The sequence below is a fragment of the Diceros bicornis genome, chromosome 28, assembly GCF_020826845.1.
Source record: "Diceros bicornis minor isolate mBicDic1 chromosome 28, mDicBic1.mat.cur, whole genome shotgun sequence".
In the NCBI taxonomy this organism is placed as follows: domain Eukaryota; kingdom Metazoa; phylum Chordata; class Mammalia; order Perissodactyla; family Rhinocerotidae; genus Diceros; species Diceros bicornis.
Window position 1 is genome coordinate 38475998 of NC_080767.1, and position 19254 is coordinate 38495251.

Genomic DNA, 19254 nt, shown 5'->3' on the forward strand with positions numbered 1-19254 from the left:
TCACTAGCTAGGACCTCCAATGCCCAATAAAAGTGGTGATTGGGCATCCTTTCCTTGATCTCAAAGAGAACGCTTTCAGTTCACCATAAACTGTGAGGTTTGCTGCGTCTATGGAGATGATCATGATTTCTGTCTTCTTTCCCCCTGTTAATGTGGCTTTCTGCCTTTCATGATCTGAACTAGTGTTTAAGCAGAATGAGATTCTTTTGGTTTCTGTGGGACCCCCTTTCTAATGCCAGGAAGGTAGCTGCATCCTTAGTCACAGCAGAGAGCAGCACATATTAGCTGTGAAGGCAGCACCATTGGGAGAGTGAGCAGTCCAGGCTCCTGGCCTCTGCGAGTGAGCATGGCCATTGCAACTTTCAATTGATGGATCTCCCTCCACTCAAAGCCAATGAATGGTATCAGAAAGATAAGAAAGGAAACTGAGAAAACCCACAGGTTGTATCAGACCTTGGAAGTTACATAGTTATATGTCAGTTTCTCTCTCTAATCAGGTCTTGAAGGTAATGAATCTGGGTCGTCTTTTGTTGCTACTAACTCAGAAAGTAGGATTTTAGAGAAATTATTGAGCAGTGTGGCCCTAAGAGAATGTGGGAGTTGAATTTGTTTTCTATGGATGCTATAACAAATTATCACAAATTTAGTGACTTAAAACACCACCTATTTATAATCTCAAAGTTGCGTGGGTCAGTAGTCCAGGTGCAGCGTCGCTCAGCTGGGTCTTTGCTCAGTGCTCAGAGGCTGAAGTCAAAGCGTTGGCTGTGCTGAGCTCTCAGCTGAAGGCTCTGGGGAAGATTTCACTTCTAAGCTCATGGGAGTTGTTGGCAGAATTCAGTTCCTTGCAGCTGTAGGACTGAGTTCCTTGTTTCCTTGATGTGTGCTCCCAGCCACCTTCATCTGCATGCCAAGAGCAGCACATTGAGTCCTTCTTGTGCTTCAAGTCTCTGACTTCCCCTTCTGCCACATCTCTCTGACTTCCTCTTTTGCTTCATTTCTCTGCCTTGAAGGGCTTGTGAGATTTTACAGTGGACCCACCTGGATAATCCAGGCTAACCTCTGTGTTAAGGTCACCTCATTAGTAACCTTAATTATGTCTGCAAAATCTCTTTTGCCACATAATATAACCATCGGTGTGGCACCAGGAGCAAAGCTCCTGGGGTCAAAATTCTGCCTGGCACAGGGTTCAGTCTTATATAGCAGAGTATTGTTAAGAATGTGGTCAAGTCAGATATAGCCAAGTTTGAATTCTGGCTCTACCAGTTACCAACTTCATGACCTTGGGCAAATTACTTAACCTTTCTAGGCATTAACCATAAAGTCAGATAATAGCAATTTCTGATTTATAGGATAATTGTGAGGATTAAATGGGATAATGTGTATAGATGCTTTGTGTAGCACCTGGCACCAAGTAAGTTCTCAATAAATACTACAGTTTTACTGGTGGTGGTGGTGGTGGTGGTTATGGATGAATTCCTAAGTGACCTTGCTCCATATTTACTTGCATCAGAATAATCTGGTACAGTGCTGTCCCGTAGAACTTTCTGCATTGATAGAAACTGTTTTGTATCTGTGCTAATATAGTAGCCACACGTGGCTATTGAGCACTTGAAATGTGGCTGGTGCAACTGAGGATTTGAAGTTTTCATTTATTTACTTTTAATTATTTTTAACTTAAATAACACATATGGCTAGTGGCTACCAAATTGAACAGTGCAGCCCTGGCGGCAGCCCTAGCACATGGTGTTGGTTTTTATTTGCATTTGCTTATGTCACACTCACATGTGACAAATAAAATCTTGCAGAGTGATCTGCCTGTAGGAGAGACAACTATTAGCAACGCTTTTAAATAACTTGAGGAGAAAGGGCTAGATTTTTTCATTTGGTTTTTTCCAGTATACAGGCAGTAATGTGCATTTGGAAATGGTAGGAAGTAAAATGGCAGAAAGCCTTATTTCGTAGTTTATAGAAGGAAGAAAGCAGGAGGTCAGGATTAATTTCGGTGATTTTTTTTTTTTTTTTTTTTTTTACTTAATTGTCTGATTCAAAAGACTCATTAGATTTATCTAGAAATGTTTGAAACAGTCAGGACCATCTGTTGTTTCCAGTTTGTGTTAGGCCTGTTCTTAGATGTGTACTGTTGGAAAGTGATGGCAGTAGCGTGACTGTTGACTCTGCTGTGGAAGCCTGTCTGTACTTTCCGATAGGTTGTTATTCTGTCTGTGAGAACTTCCGGCGAGGGCTCGAGGCCTCCTGCTTTGACACCAGCATTCATTCTGTCTTGCACTTCACATTTTTTTTGTTTGACAGTCAGGATGTTCTTGTCCTACACAGCTCAGTTTTTCAAACTAGCTAGAGCAAAGACACAAAACTGTCTTCGTTCATATTTGACGAAAGCTGCTTCCACTTAAAATGAGTAATAATTAAATCATTTTACAAGGTGGATATTTCTCTATCGACAGTGAAAATTACATAGGCTTGGACTTGCTTCCAGTTGTCTAACCTGTGTTTTGGGCTTTGTAGCGAGCCTGTCTCGATCAGCCTTCCTGTCCCAGAGATATTATGAAGACTTGGATGAAGTCAGCTCCACGTCCTCCATTTCCCAGTCTTTGGAGGGTGAAGACGCACGGGCATCCTGTAAAGATGCTGAGGCTGTGGCCCAGGGCCCTCGGCATGCCCCGGTGGTTCGCACTCCTTCCATCCAGCCCGGTCTCTTGCCCCAGGCAGCTCCTTTTGCTAAATCTCACCTGATTCATGGTTCGCCTGGTATGATGGGAGCTTCAAGTAAGTAAACAGTGCAACAGGAAACATTTTCCCTATAAGGTTTCTCACTTATGAAGGAATTGCAACTGAGTTTTATACCGTCACACCAATAAGTTGTTGATTCCAGCTCATTTCTGCTAATATTCCAGAAATTAGAAGACTAATTCAAAAGAGGTGTGTTCCCCTTGAAAGCGGTTGGTAGGAGATTGTGAGGAAGAAGAGGCTCTGCAAGGTTCACACTGTCCTGGCTTTCCTGTTGAGTCCATCCTGTGTTTTTTTGTTTTGTTTTGTTTTTTTGTGAGGAAGATCAGCCCTGAGCTAACATCCATGCCAATCCTCCTCCTTTTTGCTGAGGAAGACTGGCTCTGAGCTAACATCTACTGCCAATCCTCCTCCTTTTTTCCCCCAAAGCCCCAGTAGATAGTTGTATGTCATAGTTGCACATCCTTCTGGTTGCTGTATGTGGGATGCCGCCTCAGCATGGCCGACAAGCAGTGAGTCAGTGCGCGCCCAGGATCCGAACCCGGGACGCCCGTGGCGGAGTGCGAGCACTTAACCGCTAAGCCACAGAGCCAGCCCATCCTGTGTTTTTTTAAACAGGTCTTTTTAAGAGTGCAAAGAGGAAGCTGTTTGTCTCCATATAAAGCAACAGCCACACTCATGCCTTTCAAATCCTAGCTCATTTCACCTCAGGTTGTAGCCAGATTCTGCGTTAAAACTCGCCAGCTGCCGTGCTCATTGTCAGTGTTGGCTCACTGACGCGACCTATATTTTGCTGTCACACCTTCAGTTCAGAGCGTCAGGACCTTGGATTGACATGACTTCTAACAGGACAAACATGAGCCTGAGGTCCTGGAATGGAGAGATTTTATAAGAGGACAGCAGGGAATTGATCTGTATTGGCGTGAAAGTTATATCTTGATCAGTATCAGAGGAAATGATAGTGTAAAGTATTGCATGTGGCATCTTTGAAAAGATATAGGTGCCAGCCTGTCAGTTTACTAGTACTTTTCTATGTTAATGCTTAAGGATTTTTTAATCTTAGCATTTTCCCTGCAACCTAACCTGGAGAATTTACCATTTAAACTTTTGTGTATTCCTCTTCTCTGACCCACACTCTCACTTAATTTTTCTTTTTCCCTCAGTGTCCACGTCTGCTAGCAAAATTATTCCTCAGGGGGCTGACAGTACAATGCTTGCAACAAAAACTGTGAAGCATGGTGCACCTGGTCCTTCCCACACCATCCCAGCACCCCAGGCAGCCGCTGTTGCAGCTCTGAGACGGCAGATGGCCAATCAGGTGCCAGGTAAAAACTGTACCCCACACCTATGCAGAGACTGGCTATGAGTGTCTGAGTCACAGGCCGGGGCTACAGGTGCCAAGAAACAGCGGACTCTCTTTGCTGCCCTTCAGAAGCGAAGACTGCTGTGGCAGCCCCCTCCTCGTTTTGGGGAGAGAGTTCCAAGAAGGCAGAAACTAGGTCTGAAACTTTTTCCTTTTAAAGAGAGGTATTAGATCTGCTGCATTCAGTTAAATGGGAAATCAGTGTTTTTTTGATGAAGTTGTTAAGCCCTAGTTTTTAATAATGTCTGCTTTAAGCCCAAAATTAATCTTTGTAATTAGATCACCTAATAACATGAGAATTGTCTCATAGTCTCTTAAGCATCCCAGCCACCCTGTGAGGTGGGTATAAGTGTGCCCATTTTGCCTGAGTCCTGTAAGGTTCAGAGAGGTGCAAGTTACCGACCAATAAGTAGTAGAACCGGGACTCCAGCCTGCACTCTTTCTATTGCACTGCGGCTCTTTCTTAAGATCGCAGATTCAGCCTTGACAGACGGAAACACTAATGAGCTAATTGCGTTTTGTCAGTAGTTTGTGGCTATCCCAAATTTTCTACATCAGGATTTCTAGGTAATTGGCCTCAAGGACTTCAGTTATCACTTAGCAGTTTGTTGAAGCCAGTGGTTCTCAGCCAGAGGCTGTTTGGCGCCCCCCCAACAGTTGGCAATGTTGGTGGCATTTAGTGGGTAGAGGCCAGGAATGCTGCAAAAAAAGTCTTAAAATGCACAAGACACCCCCACAACAGAGATTATCCGGCCCCAAAATGTCAATATGTCAAGGTTGAGAAGCTGCTATAAATATTTTTGTTTTAGCTGAATAAAACTATTTTTTAGTTTTATCACCGCTTAGAACACACATCAATTTAGACAGTATTTTAAAAAACTAAATAAAAAGACATGGCAGTTTAATTTAGACAAAAAAGAATTACCATTATATAGCAATAAAAGATCTCTAAGAAAATTTTAAATATTAGAATGCTTATTAAGCCATCTAAAATAGATATGAAAGAGCATAAACAAGAGAACTTTTTAAAGTACCTTTGAGCTTTCTAAAAAAAATAGAATCCTTTGATATTTTCTTTAAATATTACTTGGACCAAGCAGAATCTTGGCATTGTGCTGAACAGGCCCAAAATCAAGCTGATTGAGTCGATTATTTGTAAACTTAAAATCTGCCAGGATTTAGGATTATTCTGCTCTCAGCAGGAGGTGGTGCGATCTCTATTATCATTTTGGAAGCAAAATTTTCTAAGGTGTAGGCACCTTTGAATGTGAAAGATGAGATATGTGCTGTCACAGGCAAGGTGTGTCTGAAGGAGGGAATAAAAGTGTTCTACCTGGGCTGTAGCTTTCAACTTTGCCAACAATATGGTTAGAGAGATCCAAGAGCTTTGCTCAGGCCTTCTTGTTAATTATAAAATGTCATTAAGTCTTGGAATACGGTTTTAAATTATAAGACACAAAAAAAGAGATGTGAAAGCTGACAAACCTAAGATAGATAAGTTGATGTCAAATCAGTCCCCGTTGCCATTCCTTGATCCAAGCCGCTCGGCCTCCTCCCCCTTGTCCAAGCTCCATTTTCCACATTTTATTCATTGGATCTGTCTCACCAAGCCATGAGCTCCTTTAGAGAACAAGCTATATTTTAAAAATTTTTTGTATTCCCAGCACCTCACGTTAAAGAATGAATAGATAGGGCCGGCCCTGTGGCTTAGCGGTTAAGTGCGCACGTTCCGCTACTGGCAGCCTGGATTCGGATCCCAGGCACGCACTGACGCACCGCTTCTCCGGCCATGCTGAGGCCGCGTCCCACATACAGCAACTAGAAGGATGTGCAACTATGACATACAACTATCTACTGGGGCTTTGGGGGAAAAAAGGAGGAGGATTGGCAATAGATGTTAGCTCAGAGCTGGTCTTCCTCAACAAAAAGAAGAGGATTAGCATAGATGTTAGCTCAGGGCTGATCTTCCTCACACACACAAAAAAAGAGTGAACGGATAGGGCGAGCCCCGTGGCTTAGCGGTTAAGTGCGCGTGCTCCGCTGCTGGCTGCCCGGGTTTGGATCCCGGGCACGCACCGTCGCACCGCTTCTCCGGCCATGCTGAGGCCGCGTCCCACATACAGCAACTAGAAGGATGTGCAACTATGACATACAACTGTCTGTTGGGGCTTTGGGGGAAAAAAAAAGGAGGAGGATTGGCAGTAGATGTTAGCTCAGAGCCGGTGTTCCTCAGCAAAAAAAGAGGAGGATTAGCATGGATGTTAGCTCAGGGCTGATCTTTCTCACCAAAAAAACAAAAAAAAAAGAATGGATGGATGGATGGCAGAAATCCTTAGTCTGAACACTGCTAATCCTCCAGCTCTTTCTGCCCTTTTCCAGGATGAGCCTACAACCTGGCAGGATATCTCAGCTCTGCTCTATAAAAGCTGGCCCAGGGAATTCTTTTTACCTAGAATAGTACATTTTGATTAAATTGCATGAAGCCTTATGCTATAATCTTTATGAATGGAGTAGGCCAGGTGTCCATTGAGCACAGTACAGCAGAACTGTCTAGGGAAGATTTCCTTTATATAGTAAGATTGCATTCTGCTTGAGTTTGTGTCCTGGTTATTCCTATATATATGGCTAGAATTTTTGTGTGTGTGTGAGGAAGATTAGCCCTGAGCTAACATCCAATGCCAATCCTCCTCTTTTTGCTGAGGAAGGTTGGCCCTGGGCTAACATTCATGCCCATCTTCCTCTACTTTGTATGGGACGCCGCCAGAGCATGGCTTGACCAGTGGTGCGTCAGTGCGTGCCCAGGATATGAACCCGCGAACCCCGGGCCGCCGAAGCAGAGGGCGCGCACTTAACCGCTATGCCACTGGGCCGGGCCCAAGAATTTTTGATCCTTTACTGCAATTAATATGCCTCTCTCTTTATTTAAATAGGTATAAGTACTTTGACTGAATCAACTTTGAAGAATGTCCCTCAAGTAGTAAATGTGCAGGGATTGAAGAATAATCCTACAACCATCTCTGCAGCGATGAGGTATGTTATGTTACTACTTTGCAGTTTAAGCCATTGAATTATTCTTTAATAACGAGGAACTGCCTGCAGGGAGCAGCATTGCTGCTGTCACAGTGACTGTTTTTCCTGCAGAGCTTTAGATTATAAGAGGGGTGGACAGCTAATCTTGGGTACACAAGTGGGCTTTTGGGAGATTGTCTTCTTCAACTTACCAGTAACAGTTGCCTCATAAACCTTTAAAGTCTGTCTTGGTGATATATACTCAGTGTGCTGTTTGCCACAAGTAAGTCTACGTATGGTACACCTTAGGGCTATTAAGTCAGGTGTAGGGGTAGATTTCTTTTGTTTTTAATACTCTTTGGGTTCCAGAGTTGACGCTTCAGTGCTAATGCAGACTATTGATTCTTAAAGCTCAGTGGTGATCTTGAGATTGACAGTCTCCTCCCTCACTTCCTCTCTCCAGGTGTTTCTGTTCTTATAAATTTCTTTTGCCTTTTGTATGAAAAAAACAATCGTAAAAGGCAGCAGCTCTGTTTGGAGACTTCCAGCTTCCTTTCCATGCCATATTTGAGAGCTGGATCCTTGCTGCCGGAGCTTACTTTTCTTTAGTCTGAATCTGTGTTTAGAATTCAAGGCACTGAGTCCCTCCCACTGTTCTGGACAGCACAGTTCATAGAATATTCCTGGGCCTTGTTGTTCTGTGTATTTTGTAGCCATGATCTCTTTTGTCCAGCCCAACCTCCCCTGTGGCATAGCGAAGAGTGGAGGGGCATTCCTCAGTTTGAATTTAGGGATTGTGAGGACCAGTGTCACTCAGGGGGTTAGCGTCTGGTGCCCATGATTAGTGCAGCAGCATGAAGAGCAGCCGCAGACCCTGTGGTTTTTCCACATCGTGCCTGCTCTCTGCCACCCCCACAGAGCAGGCCTGCTCGCTGTTCTGCTTTGGCTTTATCGAGTGGCCCTGCTTCACTAGTCTGCTGGCCTTCTCTTTTTTCCACATTGGTCCATTTATCAACACTGCCTGTTCCAGGAATTTCTTAGTTATCTCAGGGCCATACTAACAGCCAAAACCAAGCCTACCCACTTTCCTATCTTGTAGTGACCTTGAAGCTTTGGTATGCTGTTTAGACCACGATGGCATTTGTGGTTGTCGCGAACTTCTCAAAGGAAGGAACTATGCATTCAAGTTTGGGGATTGTAGCCAGATTCCTAGTGTAGAAAAGGCAAAGAAAAGCCACTGAAAGGCGGAATATTACATAAGACAGGAAAATCCAGCTTAATGGTGAAAGAAATATGGTCTGGTATTTCTGAGATGTTTTACCCATTAACCCTGTGTGAGAAGCACCTCTTGGTGATTTCACTTTACCTCTCCTCAAGCTTTGTTTCTCTCACATGGCTCATCTGAGCTGATCTTTGATAAGGGCTTTGTTAGAGGAGCAATTCCAAATTTGCCCTTTTTTCTGACTTAAGAAAAATAGGCGCAGAAGTTAAAAAGGAATCTTGAAGAAACTTTCTCTTCCTTTTCCCACAGAATTGGACTCTGGTACAGTTATTTAACTTGTATGCCCAGCATGGTGCCTGGAGTGTCTTTTTTAATAACTGTTTATTGAATAATAGGTAAACGCTAAGGATAATTGATAAATGGAAATTGGTATTTACCACCTCCCCCAATAAGAAAGCTTGAGAGGGAAATATGTTCATTATATGTATGTGTTCATTATAAAATTACTTTCAGATTCTGTTAAGCAGTAGTTTCCTAAGTGTATTTTAAGTATTTAATTTTGGCATTTAACTTTTTCTGAGTAGTATCTAATAGAAGATGTATTATAAGATGAGCTCACATATATCTGCCATTGGTCTATCTTATGTTCATTGGCTTCATCCATTATATTCATTGACTAACCATCGTATTTTAAGGAAGAAGATTTATCTGGAGCAAACCCATGGCTATTCAGACTCCTCTCCAGAGCTCAATCACTTGATTCAGCAGATTCTTATAGGGCATCTACTGTGAGCACGATACTGCCCTGAGTATTAGGGGTACAGTAGCGAATAAGACAGCCCAAGTCCCTGCTTTCACGGCTCTGCTATTTTAGCAAGAAGACAGCCACTAAACTGCCAGTCGCGTGAACAGTTATTTGACGGTAGTGTAGTAAGTTCAGAGAGAGAAGCACAGGGCGCCAGAAAGCCTGTAGTGAGGCAGGCCGATGGCGTCTGGGGCTGGCGACGAGGTTAGTGTGGAAAAGATGGCTTAGCTGGAAGTTGAACAGTGACCAGAAGTTGCTAGGCAGAGAGGGGAGGGAAGAGTGTCTGGACAGAGGGTGCAGGAGGTCTGAAAGCCCAAACCCGGGAAAGGGTGAGCGTGTTTGAGGCGAAGTTGAAAGAAGGCCAGTATGGCTAGAGAGCTGGCAGGAAGTGGAGTATGAAGCAGTGGGGTGGGTGAGGTTAGATCAGGTGGGATTTTTGGTTTATCTGGTTTTTTTTTACTGAAACACACCACACATCATTCCTTTCAGAAATATTGGCATTCATCTGTTCACTCTTTGAACAGTATTCAGTGAGCACTTGCTGTGTGCCACACACTGTCCTAGGGGATAAAGCAGTTAACAAAACAAATACCCGCCCTGAAACAACAACACTGCCCTGGTCACAGAGAGACAAACGATAAGTGAAGTAAATAAGTAAAATACATAATATTTTAAATGGTGATAGGTATGATGGAGAAAACTAAAGTAGGGAAGGGATTTAGGGACTGTCGTGTCGGCGTGGGTTGCAGTTTTAAATAGAGTGGCCAGGGACCGTGCTTCTCACCTGGTTAATGGCTAAAATATCTCAGAAATACCAGACCCTGTTTCTTTCACCAGTAAGCTGGATTTTCCTGTCTTCTGTAATATTCTGCCTTTCAGTAGCTTTTGACAGTTGACATTTGAGTAAAGACCAAAAGGCCAGAGAGCAGGTCTTGGGACTATCCTAAGGAAGAAAGCGCCAAGCGCAGGGCCTGTAGCGGGAGCACGTCTGGCAGGTTCAGGAAAGAGCCAGGTGGCCCCTGGTGGCTGGAGCAAGAGGGAGAGCACCAGGAGATGTGGTGAGGGAGTGGGGCGAGGGTGGGGCACATGTCGTGTAACATCTCGTAAGCCTTGGCAGGACCTGGCGGACCGTTGGATGTTTTTGAGCAGTAGAGTAGCCTGATCTGATTTACGTTTTTTGTTTTTTAACTTAGCAATTTTTTAAAAAATTGAGGCATTATTTACATATAGTAAAATTCACCTTTTTTTACTGTAAAATTCTATGAGCTTTGATAAACACAAATAGTTGTGTAAACCTATGGGTTTTTTTTTAAATTTTTTGTTTATTGCAGTAACACTGGTTTATAACATTGTAGAAATTTCAGGTATACATCATTATACTTCTGCATAGATTACATCATGTTCACCACCCAAATACTAATTACAACCCATCACCACACACGTGCCGAATTATCCCTTTTGCCCTCCTCCCTCCCGCCTTCCCCTCTGGTAACCACCAATCCAATCTCTGTCTTTATGTGTTTGTTTATTGTTGTTATTATCTACTACTTAATGAGGGAAATCATAAGGTATTTGACCTTCTCCCTCTGACTTATTTCACTTTGCATAATACCCTCAATGTCCATCCATGTTGTCACAAACGGCTGGATTTCATCATTTCTTATGGCTGAGTAGTATTCCATCGTGTACATATACCACATCTTCTTTATCCATTCGTCCCTTGATGGGCACTTAGGTGGCTTCCAAGTCTTGGCTATTGTGAATAACGCTGCAGTGAACACAGAGGTGCATGTATCTTTACGCATTGGTGTTTTCAAGTTCTTTGGATAAATACCCAGCAGTGGAATAGCTGGATCATATGGTAGTTCTATCCTTGATTTTTTGAGGAATCTCCATACTGTTTTCCATCGTGGCTGCACCAGTTTGCACTCCCACCAGCAGTGTATGAGAGTTCCCTTCTCTCCACATCCTCTCCAACACATGTTGTTTCCTGTCTTGTTAATTTTAGCCATTCTGACGGGCGTGAGGTGATATCTCATTGTACTTTTGATTTGCATTTTCCTGATAGTTAGTGATTTTGAACATCTTTTCATGTGTCGGCCATCTGTGTATCTTCTTTGGTAAACCTATGGTTTTATCAGGAAGCTTCTGGTTCTTGTATTGAGAGTAGATCAAAAAAGCTGGAGTGGGGAATAGTAGAAACGGGGAGAACAGTTAGGAAGCTTACGCTTTTTTTTATTGTGGTAAAATATATATAACAAAATTTAGCATGTTAGCCATTTTTAAGTGTACAATTCAGTGACATTAAGTACATTTACAATGTTGTGTAACGCTCACCACTGTTTATCTCCAGAGCCTTTTCATTATCCTGAACAGAAGCTGTGCCGATTAAACAGTAATTCTCCACTCCCCCTTCCCTCGCTTTGTGTCTGGCTTATCTCACTGGAATTTTCAAGATTCCTCCATGTTGCAGCATGTGTGAGAATTTCATTCCTTTTATGGCTGAGTAATACTCCTTTGTCTGTATATATCCTATTTACTTGTCCATCCATCTGCTGATGGACACTTGAGTGTCTCCCCTCTTGGCTGTTGCGAATAATGCTGCAGTGAACGTTGGTGTACAAGGATCTGTTTGAGACCCTGCTTTCAGTTATTTTGGATGATGTTTTAGGAGTGGAATTGCTAGATCATATGGTAGTTCTGTATTTAGCTTTTTGAGCTAAACGTAGTTCAAAGTGTTTTCAAAAACAGCCACACCATTTTACGGTCTCATCAGCAATGCATGAGGGTTTCAGTTTCTCCGCATCCTCACCGACATTTGTTATTGCCCATCTTTTTGGTTACTGCCGTCCTCGTGGGTGTTAAGTGGTATCTTATTGTGGTTTTGATATGCATTTCCTTAATGGCTAATGATGTTGGGTGTCCATTCGTGTGCTTATTGGCCATTTGTATCTTCTTTGGGGAAATGTCTTATTTAGATCGTTTGCCCATTTTTTAATTGAGTTATTTATCTTAATTGTTGAGGTGTTAAGATTCTTTATATAATCTAGATTCAAATCCCTTATCAGAAATATGATTTGCAAATATGTTCTCCCATTCTTTGGGTGGTTTTCTACTTTCTCGATAGTGTCCTTTGAAACAGAAAAGTTTTTAATTTTGATGAAATGTAGTTTATTTTTTCCTTTTGTTGCTTGTGCTTTAGGTGTCATGTTTAAGAAACCATTGCCTAATCCAAGGTCATAAAGATTTACACTTCGTTTTTTCTAAGTTTTATAGTTTTAGCTCTTACATTTAAGTCTTTGATCCATTTTGAGTTAATTTTTGTAAATAATGTGATGTTGTGGTCCAACGTCATTCTTTTACATGTGGGTATCCCATCGTCTCAGCACCATTTGTTGACAAGACTCTTTTTCCCCATTGATTGTCTTGGTACTCTTGTCACATTGATTGGTTTTTGAATGTTAAACTAATCTTTGGTAATGATGCACTGCCCTTTTTGTATATGGTTGGATTCAGTTTGCTAAAATTTTGTTAATAGTTTTTGCATCTGTTTTAATGAGGGATATTGGTCTGTAGATTTTCTTTTCTTGTGATGTCTTTGGTTTTGGTATCAGAATAATACTGGCCTTATAGAATGAGTTGGGAAGTGTTCCTTCCTCTTCAATTTCCCGGAAGAGTCGATGTAGATTTGTTATTATTTCATCCTTAAATGTTTGGTAGAATTCACGGTAAAGCCATCTGGGCTTGGAATTTTCAATTTCTTTAGTAGATACAGCACTGTTCAGCTTATCTACTTCTTGAGTGAACTTTGATAGTTTGTGTCTTTCACGAAATTGGTCCATTTCATTTGAGTTGTCAAATTTACTGACATGAAGTTTTTCATAATAGTCTATGATTGTTATCCTTTTAATGTGTGTAGAATTTATAATGATTTCACTTCCCTCTTTCCTGTTAGTGGTAATTTGTGTCTTGTTTTTTTTTTCCCCGATCCATCTAGCTAGAGGTTTATCAATTTTATTGATCTCAAAAAACCATTTTGATTTCATTGATGTTTTTCCCTATTATTTTTCTGCTTGATCTGTATTATTGTATTTTTCTGTTTGCTTTGGGTTTATTTACTCTTTTTCTAGTTTCTTAAGGTGGAAGCTAAGGTCATTGATATGAGACCATTCTTTTCTGTATGGGCATTTTCTGCTATAAATTTCCCCCCAAGAATTGCTTTGGCTACATCCCAGAGATTTTGAACATGTTATGTTTCATTTTCGTTCAGTTCAGAATACTTTTAAATTTATCTTTTGGGTTTTTTTTTTTTTTTTTTTTTTTTGGTGAGGAAGATCAGCCCTGAGCTAACATCTGTTGTCAGTCCTCCTCCTTTGCTGAGGAAGATTGGCCCTGGGCTAACATCTGTGCCCATCTTACTGTACTTTTTGTATGTGGGATGCCTGCTGTAACACGGCTTGAAGAGTGGTGTGTAGGTCCACTCCTGGGATCTGAACCTGTGAACCCCAGGCCACCAAAACAGAGCGCACGAACTCAACCACTATGCCACTGGGCTGGCCCAATCTTTTGCTTTTTTTATATACCTATGAGTTTATATAAAAGTATATTATTTAGAAATAATTGAACATATTCTAAATGTCTTTTTGTTATTGATTTTTTATTGAATACCGTTGTGGTCAGAGAACATGCTTTGTACGACTTGAGTTCTTTAGATTTATTGAGACTTTTGGAGGCCCAGAACTGTGATCAGCAAGATTATCCTTTTTTTTTTTTTCTTTTTTGAAAGGAAGATAGATCAGCCCTGAGCTAACATCCGATGCCAGTCCTCCTCTTTTTGCTGAGGAAGATTGGCCCTGGGCTAACATCTGTGCCCAATTTCCTCTACTTTATATGTGACGCTGCCACAGCATGGCTTGACAAGTGGTGCGTCGGTGTGCGCCCAGGATCCGAACTGGCGAACCCTGGGCCGCCGCAACACAGCACGCACACTTAACTGCTTGCGCCGCTGGGCCGGCCCCAGCAAGATTATTCTTAAAGGGCCATATAGTAAACATTTTAGGCTTGTGGGACATATGATCTCAGTTTCAACTAAGTTCTGCCATTGTAGCCTGAGTGTAGCCATAGACAATATGTAAATGAATAGGCATGGCTGTTACCATAAAACTTTACAAAACCAGGCAGCTGACCCTTGGTCTATAGTTTGCCAACTCCTGACCTAGAATATCAGTCATTTTGGTAAATGGTAAAAGTGTGCGCTTCAAAAGAACATATATTCTGCTCTTGTTGATTAGCGTGTTCTATAAATGTCAATTAAGTGAAAGTGGTTGATAGTGTTGTTCAAGTCTTCTATGTTCTTAATGATTTTCTGTCTCCTTGTTCCATCAATTATTGAGAGTGGTGTTGCTGTTTTCAACTATAGTTGCTTATTTTCCTGGCAGTTCTATCAGTTTTTGCTTCATCTTGAAATTCTTTTATTAATTGCGTAAATGTTTAGGCTTGTTACATTATTTTAATGAAATGACCCAGTTATTATTACAAAATGACCTTCTTTATCCCTGCTGAGATTAGTTGCTCTGAAATCTACTTTCTCCTATATTAGTGTAGCCAATCCAGGTTTCTTTGTTCGCTGTTAGTGTGGTATATCTGTTTTCCATCCTTTTATTTTGGACCTATTTTGTGTCTTTATATTTAAAATGGATTTCTCATAGATGGCATATGGTTGGGTCTTTGCTTTTTTATCCAGTCTGACAATCTATGACTTTTAATTGGAGTGCTTAGATCATTTACAGTTAATGTGATTATTAATATGTTTTGGTTTTAATCTACCGTATTGCATATGGTCGATTAAATTTATCCCATTTGTTCCTGTTTATCCCGTTTGTTCTTTGTTCCATTTTTCCTCTTTTTCTGCCTTCTTTTGGTTATTTTTTGTGATTCTATTTTATCTTTTTTGTTGGCTTATTTAGCTATAATTCTGTGTTAAGTGGTTGCATTAGGGTTTATAGTATGCATCTTTAACTTATTACAGTCTATCTTCAAGTGATATTGTACAACTTTAATATAGTATAAGAATCTTATAACAGTATTCTTCTATTTCTCCCCTCCCTGCCTTTGTGCTATTGCTGTTGTACATTTTACTTCTACCTATGTTATAAACCCCATGATACGTTGTTATAAAGAGTTGATTGTCTTTTAAACAGATTAAAATAAGAAAGACTTCTTTTGCTTATCCATATAGTTATCATTTCTGGTGTTTTTCATTCCTTTGTTTAGTCCCAAGTTTCCATCTGGTATGATTTTCCTTCTGCTTGAAGGACTTCTTTAACATTTCTTCAGGTGTAGATCTGAATTCTTTCAGCTTTTGTGTGTTTGGCTTAGTCTTTATTTTTGAAAGATATTTTCAGTGAGTAAAGAATTCTAGGTTGACAGGTTTTTTTTCCAATGACTTAAAGATATTGCCTCACTTTAAAAATAATAACTGCAGTAATGACCATAACCTTAAAAATCTTCATCCTTTTATTTTTCTTACTACAAATGTTTGTTTATTTTTTTTACTACAAATGTTTGTTGCAGACATTATAAAAAACACAGATAGTTAAGAACAAAATTAAAATCACCTTTATTCACCCAACAAATGTTTAATCACTGTTTACATGTTTATTCATCTTTAGTCTATGAAAAATTAGTTTTTTTAAGTACAATTTGAATACATGCTGCTGTGTAACCTCCTTTTTCAGCTTAATCGTAAAACTTAATTGTTAACGTTTTCCATGTCATTATAAATTCTTCTTAACAGAATCCTGTTTTCATATATAACATAGGTCTTTTACAAAGCTCTAGTGCAATTCCAATTTAGTTATTTGGCATCTAGATATTCATGCAGGAACTGCAGTTTGGTTTAGTGGACTTTTAGGTGATATTTTGCAAAATATTTGAGTCTTCAAAGAATAAAATTTACCAATAGGGGAACAAGTTGGGAGTTATAGTTTCCGTTGGTAAACATAAGAACTCCTAAAGATGAACTGACAGTTTTTTCCCCCTCTACTGACTGATATCTGAGGATGCTCCTGTTGTATTGTTACCAGTAATGCTAAAATAAATGATTTGATACATAGATCATTTTGCACACTTGCAGCTCTGTCTGTTGGGTAAATTCTCAAATGTGGGACTGCTGAACCAAAGGAGATATCCATATATGTGTGTGTATATACATATACATATATAATTTTGATAATTGTTGCCAAATTTCTCTCAGTAGAGTCTGTATCAGTTATCTTCCCACAAGCAGTATTTGACTATCTGGTTCCCTATATCTTTGCCAAGATTATCAAATTTATTATCAAACTTCAGGATTACTGCCAATCTGATAGGTGAAAAAATGAACTGATAGCTTTTGTTTTCGATATCTTATATTATTTTATTTCTTTCTTCTCTCCTGATTTTTTGTTTCTTTAATTTCTCTTGATGGATAGTCCTGTCTCCTTACTTGCCTCACCTTTAAATTATTACCAAAAAATTCACAGCTCATTAAATAGTTAACTTTAGTAGCTTTCACAGTTTAGATTCAGTGTGTCAAGTGTGAATATATAAAAAGATATCCATGGGCTGGCCCCGTGGCTTAGCAGTTAAGTGTGCGCGCTCTGCTGCTGGCGGCCCGGGTTCGGATCCCGGGCACGCACCGACGCACCGCTTCTCCGGCCATGCTGAGGCCACGTCCCACATACAGCAACCAGAAGGATGTGCAGCTATGACATACAACTATCCACTGGGGCTTTGGGGGAAAAATAAATAAAATTATAAAAAGATATCCATGATAATAATTAAGATTTATCGAAATAAAGCATAACCAGGTCTCTTGTTTTTTAAGCCCTCTAAAATGTTGATTTAGGTAAAAGAATGAGTAGTTGGCCCCTTTCACAGCAGTGGTATGAATATTTACCATGTTAAAGTGGATTAAAGTTTAAGGTACCACTAAGAAAGGGCCTGGGCGACATTTTAATGCTTCACACTCTTAACTCAGTTGTATAATTGTGTGTAGAGTACACGTCCCTAGAACGTGTGTGCATTAGTCTGCCCATGTCACCAGGTAGTGCTGATAGGGTGTGGCAAAAAAACAGGAAAAAATGACTCTTCTACGTTCAAGGCAGTGTTTGAAACAGGTTTGTTGTGACATTTTTTCCATGTTTATCATACTCCATATTTTCACCTACAGTTGTTTATTAATTTTTATCAGAGTGGTCTGGAAAGTCAGAGAACTTAGATTCTGTTGGAATTGTTTTTCTCCAGAAACCTAATTTTACTACTCTTAGCGACCTCTATGACTCCATTACTCATTTCTAAAGCAGCCCTCTAGTGTTGCCAGTAATATAAATGTCCTTTGTAGACTCATGCATGAGTATGTGTCTCTTTGGAGTGCTGTTACAGTGCTGTTTTCTACGTGTGGTCCTTGGATTTCTGTTTTCAGTTGTAGAACAAAGCATGTCAAAGGAATTTCTGATGACCTCTTTCAGGTTTGTATTGCTAGAAATACTATGATAATTTGAGTTTGGCTTTTCCATCTTCTCTTGAACATGTCTAGCTGTTGATTTCCATTGTTTTGGTTCATGATCGTGCACAAATCTGTGAACGTGTTTATCTGGTAGCAGTCTCTTCTCTGCTTTCTGCCCTCTTGGATCGTGGTGGATCCGATCTAGTCAGTTGGTCTGATGCTCATTACGCAGAACAGCATTTCTCTGCAGGGTTGTCGCCTGGCCTGGTGTGTTGGTACTGTGAATCCTAATTTTGTGTGTTTAGGGATTTAGGATACTCAAGGGATTTATAGCATTATCGCAAGTAAATGGAGCAATAATCATACTCAGTCTGCTTCGTGTGTGATTTCATTTACCAGCATGTCATAACTAAATTTTGAGTGGAAAAAATGTTCTAAAATTGGATAAGTTGCTGCTTTTGTTTTTATTTCTAGTTCCTTTTTTTCTGGTATTTGAGGAAGCATGAAAGATTTTCGTTTCCCTTGTGATTCTCTTGAGCTGAAACCGTTTCTCTACCCCGTGTGCTGCATCTGCCCAGGGGTTACTCAGTCCCAGCGGCCTCTCTTCACATTCCTTTCTTCCATCAGAGGCTCAGCAGAGGTGAGGGAGAGCGCTGTACCTGTGTGCCTGCTTGGTAGAGCATCTCGGGGGAACGGGGATGTGTTTCTTCAGAGAGCCGCACATTTATAGCTTCTTCTGTCTTCAGTTGAAAAATAGAGGGGGGTTTGTTTCATTGAAAATAACGCCATTTTTTCTTCTCTCTCAAGCTAATAAAGTTTGTTTGGGAAGGTTCCTGTGTTATTCCAGCAGGAATCCTGAGGTGCTTGTAAGATTGTTAAATTGTCTGATAATTTTCTTCTATGAGGCTTGGGCTTATTTTTGTCTTTTCGTCTTCCAAGTTAATTTGTTGATGGAAAAATATTAATCCTCCCTAAATCTAGGGGGAGTTCTGAAAAATAAAACCAGATCCTACAGCTACTGCTGCTATACATACCAGTCAAAGTAGCTCTGGGCTGAGCACAGATAAACTGATTGAAAAAATTGCTCCCAGGAGCCAAGAGTAGAACTTTCAGCTTGATTGCATTAAAGAGGTGATTTTTTCCCTCACCTATTAACACTAAGTAATTATTGAAATAAAAGTTCCATGCATACCGTGTTCAGAGTTAACAAAAGACAGCGAGAGCTCTTTCTACGGAGAGTGGGTGCGCTTTTCGTACTATGGCAAAGGTGCAGGCTGGAAATGGAACAGTGGTACATTTGAGTCTCTTGTACGCCGACCTGATGAGCACTGGGCTCTTGGGCATGGTTGGTGTGATAAGCTGAGATCTCTTCTTTGAGTAACACCTTTGAACCATATATGCAGCAGATTGTATGCATCCCATAGATCCTGTTGAACATTTTCTCAGGCTTGGAAAAGAGAATCAGGAATTCCCCACATAGTCTGGAACTAGGGGGTGGGATCTGGGGCGGAGGGAGTTAGGGAGGGCTTCCTCTCCAGATCAGAGAAAGGTCTACTTCTGAATAGTTACAACTTTTTTTCTTAGGATTTCAGGAAGAAAATAAGTTTAAAAGTCACTGCTTT

At 40.6% G+C, this 19254-nt stretch overlaps 1 protein-coding gene across 3 annotated transcripts in view; it reads left to right on the forward strand.

Moving 5' to 3' along the window:
• The window catches only part of NUP214 (nucleoporin 214), a 97376-nt gene that overhangs the window by 38542 nt on the left and 39580 nt on the right, over positions 1-19254 (forward strand). For 2 of the 3 annotated variants that reach the window (XM_058524310.1, XM_058524311.1), the window contains exons 22-24: positions 2524-2784; positions 3909-4070; positions 7039-7138. In XM_058524310.1, coding sequence (XP_058380293.1) covers positions 2524-2784; positions 3909-4070; positions 7039-7138 — 523 coding nt within the window. Of the gene's footprint in view, positions 1-2523; positions 2785-3908; positions 4071-7038; positions 7139-18172; positions 18273-19254 lie in introns of those variants that run through there. The other variant, XM_058524312.1, reaches the window with a different exon arrangement.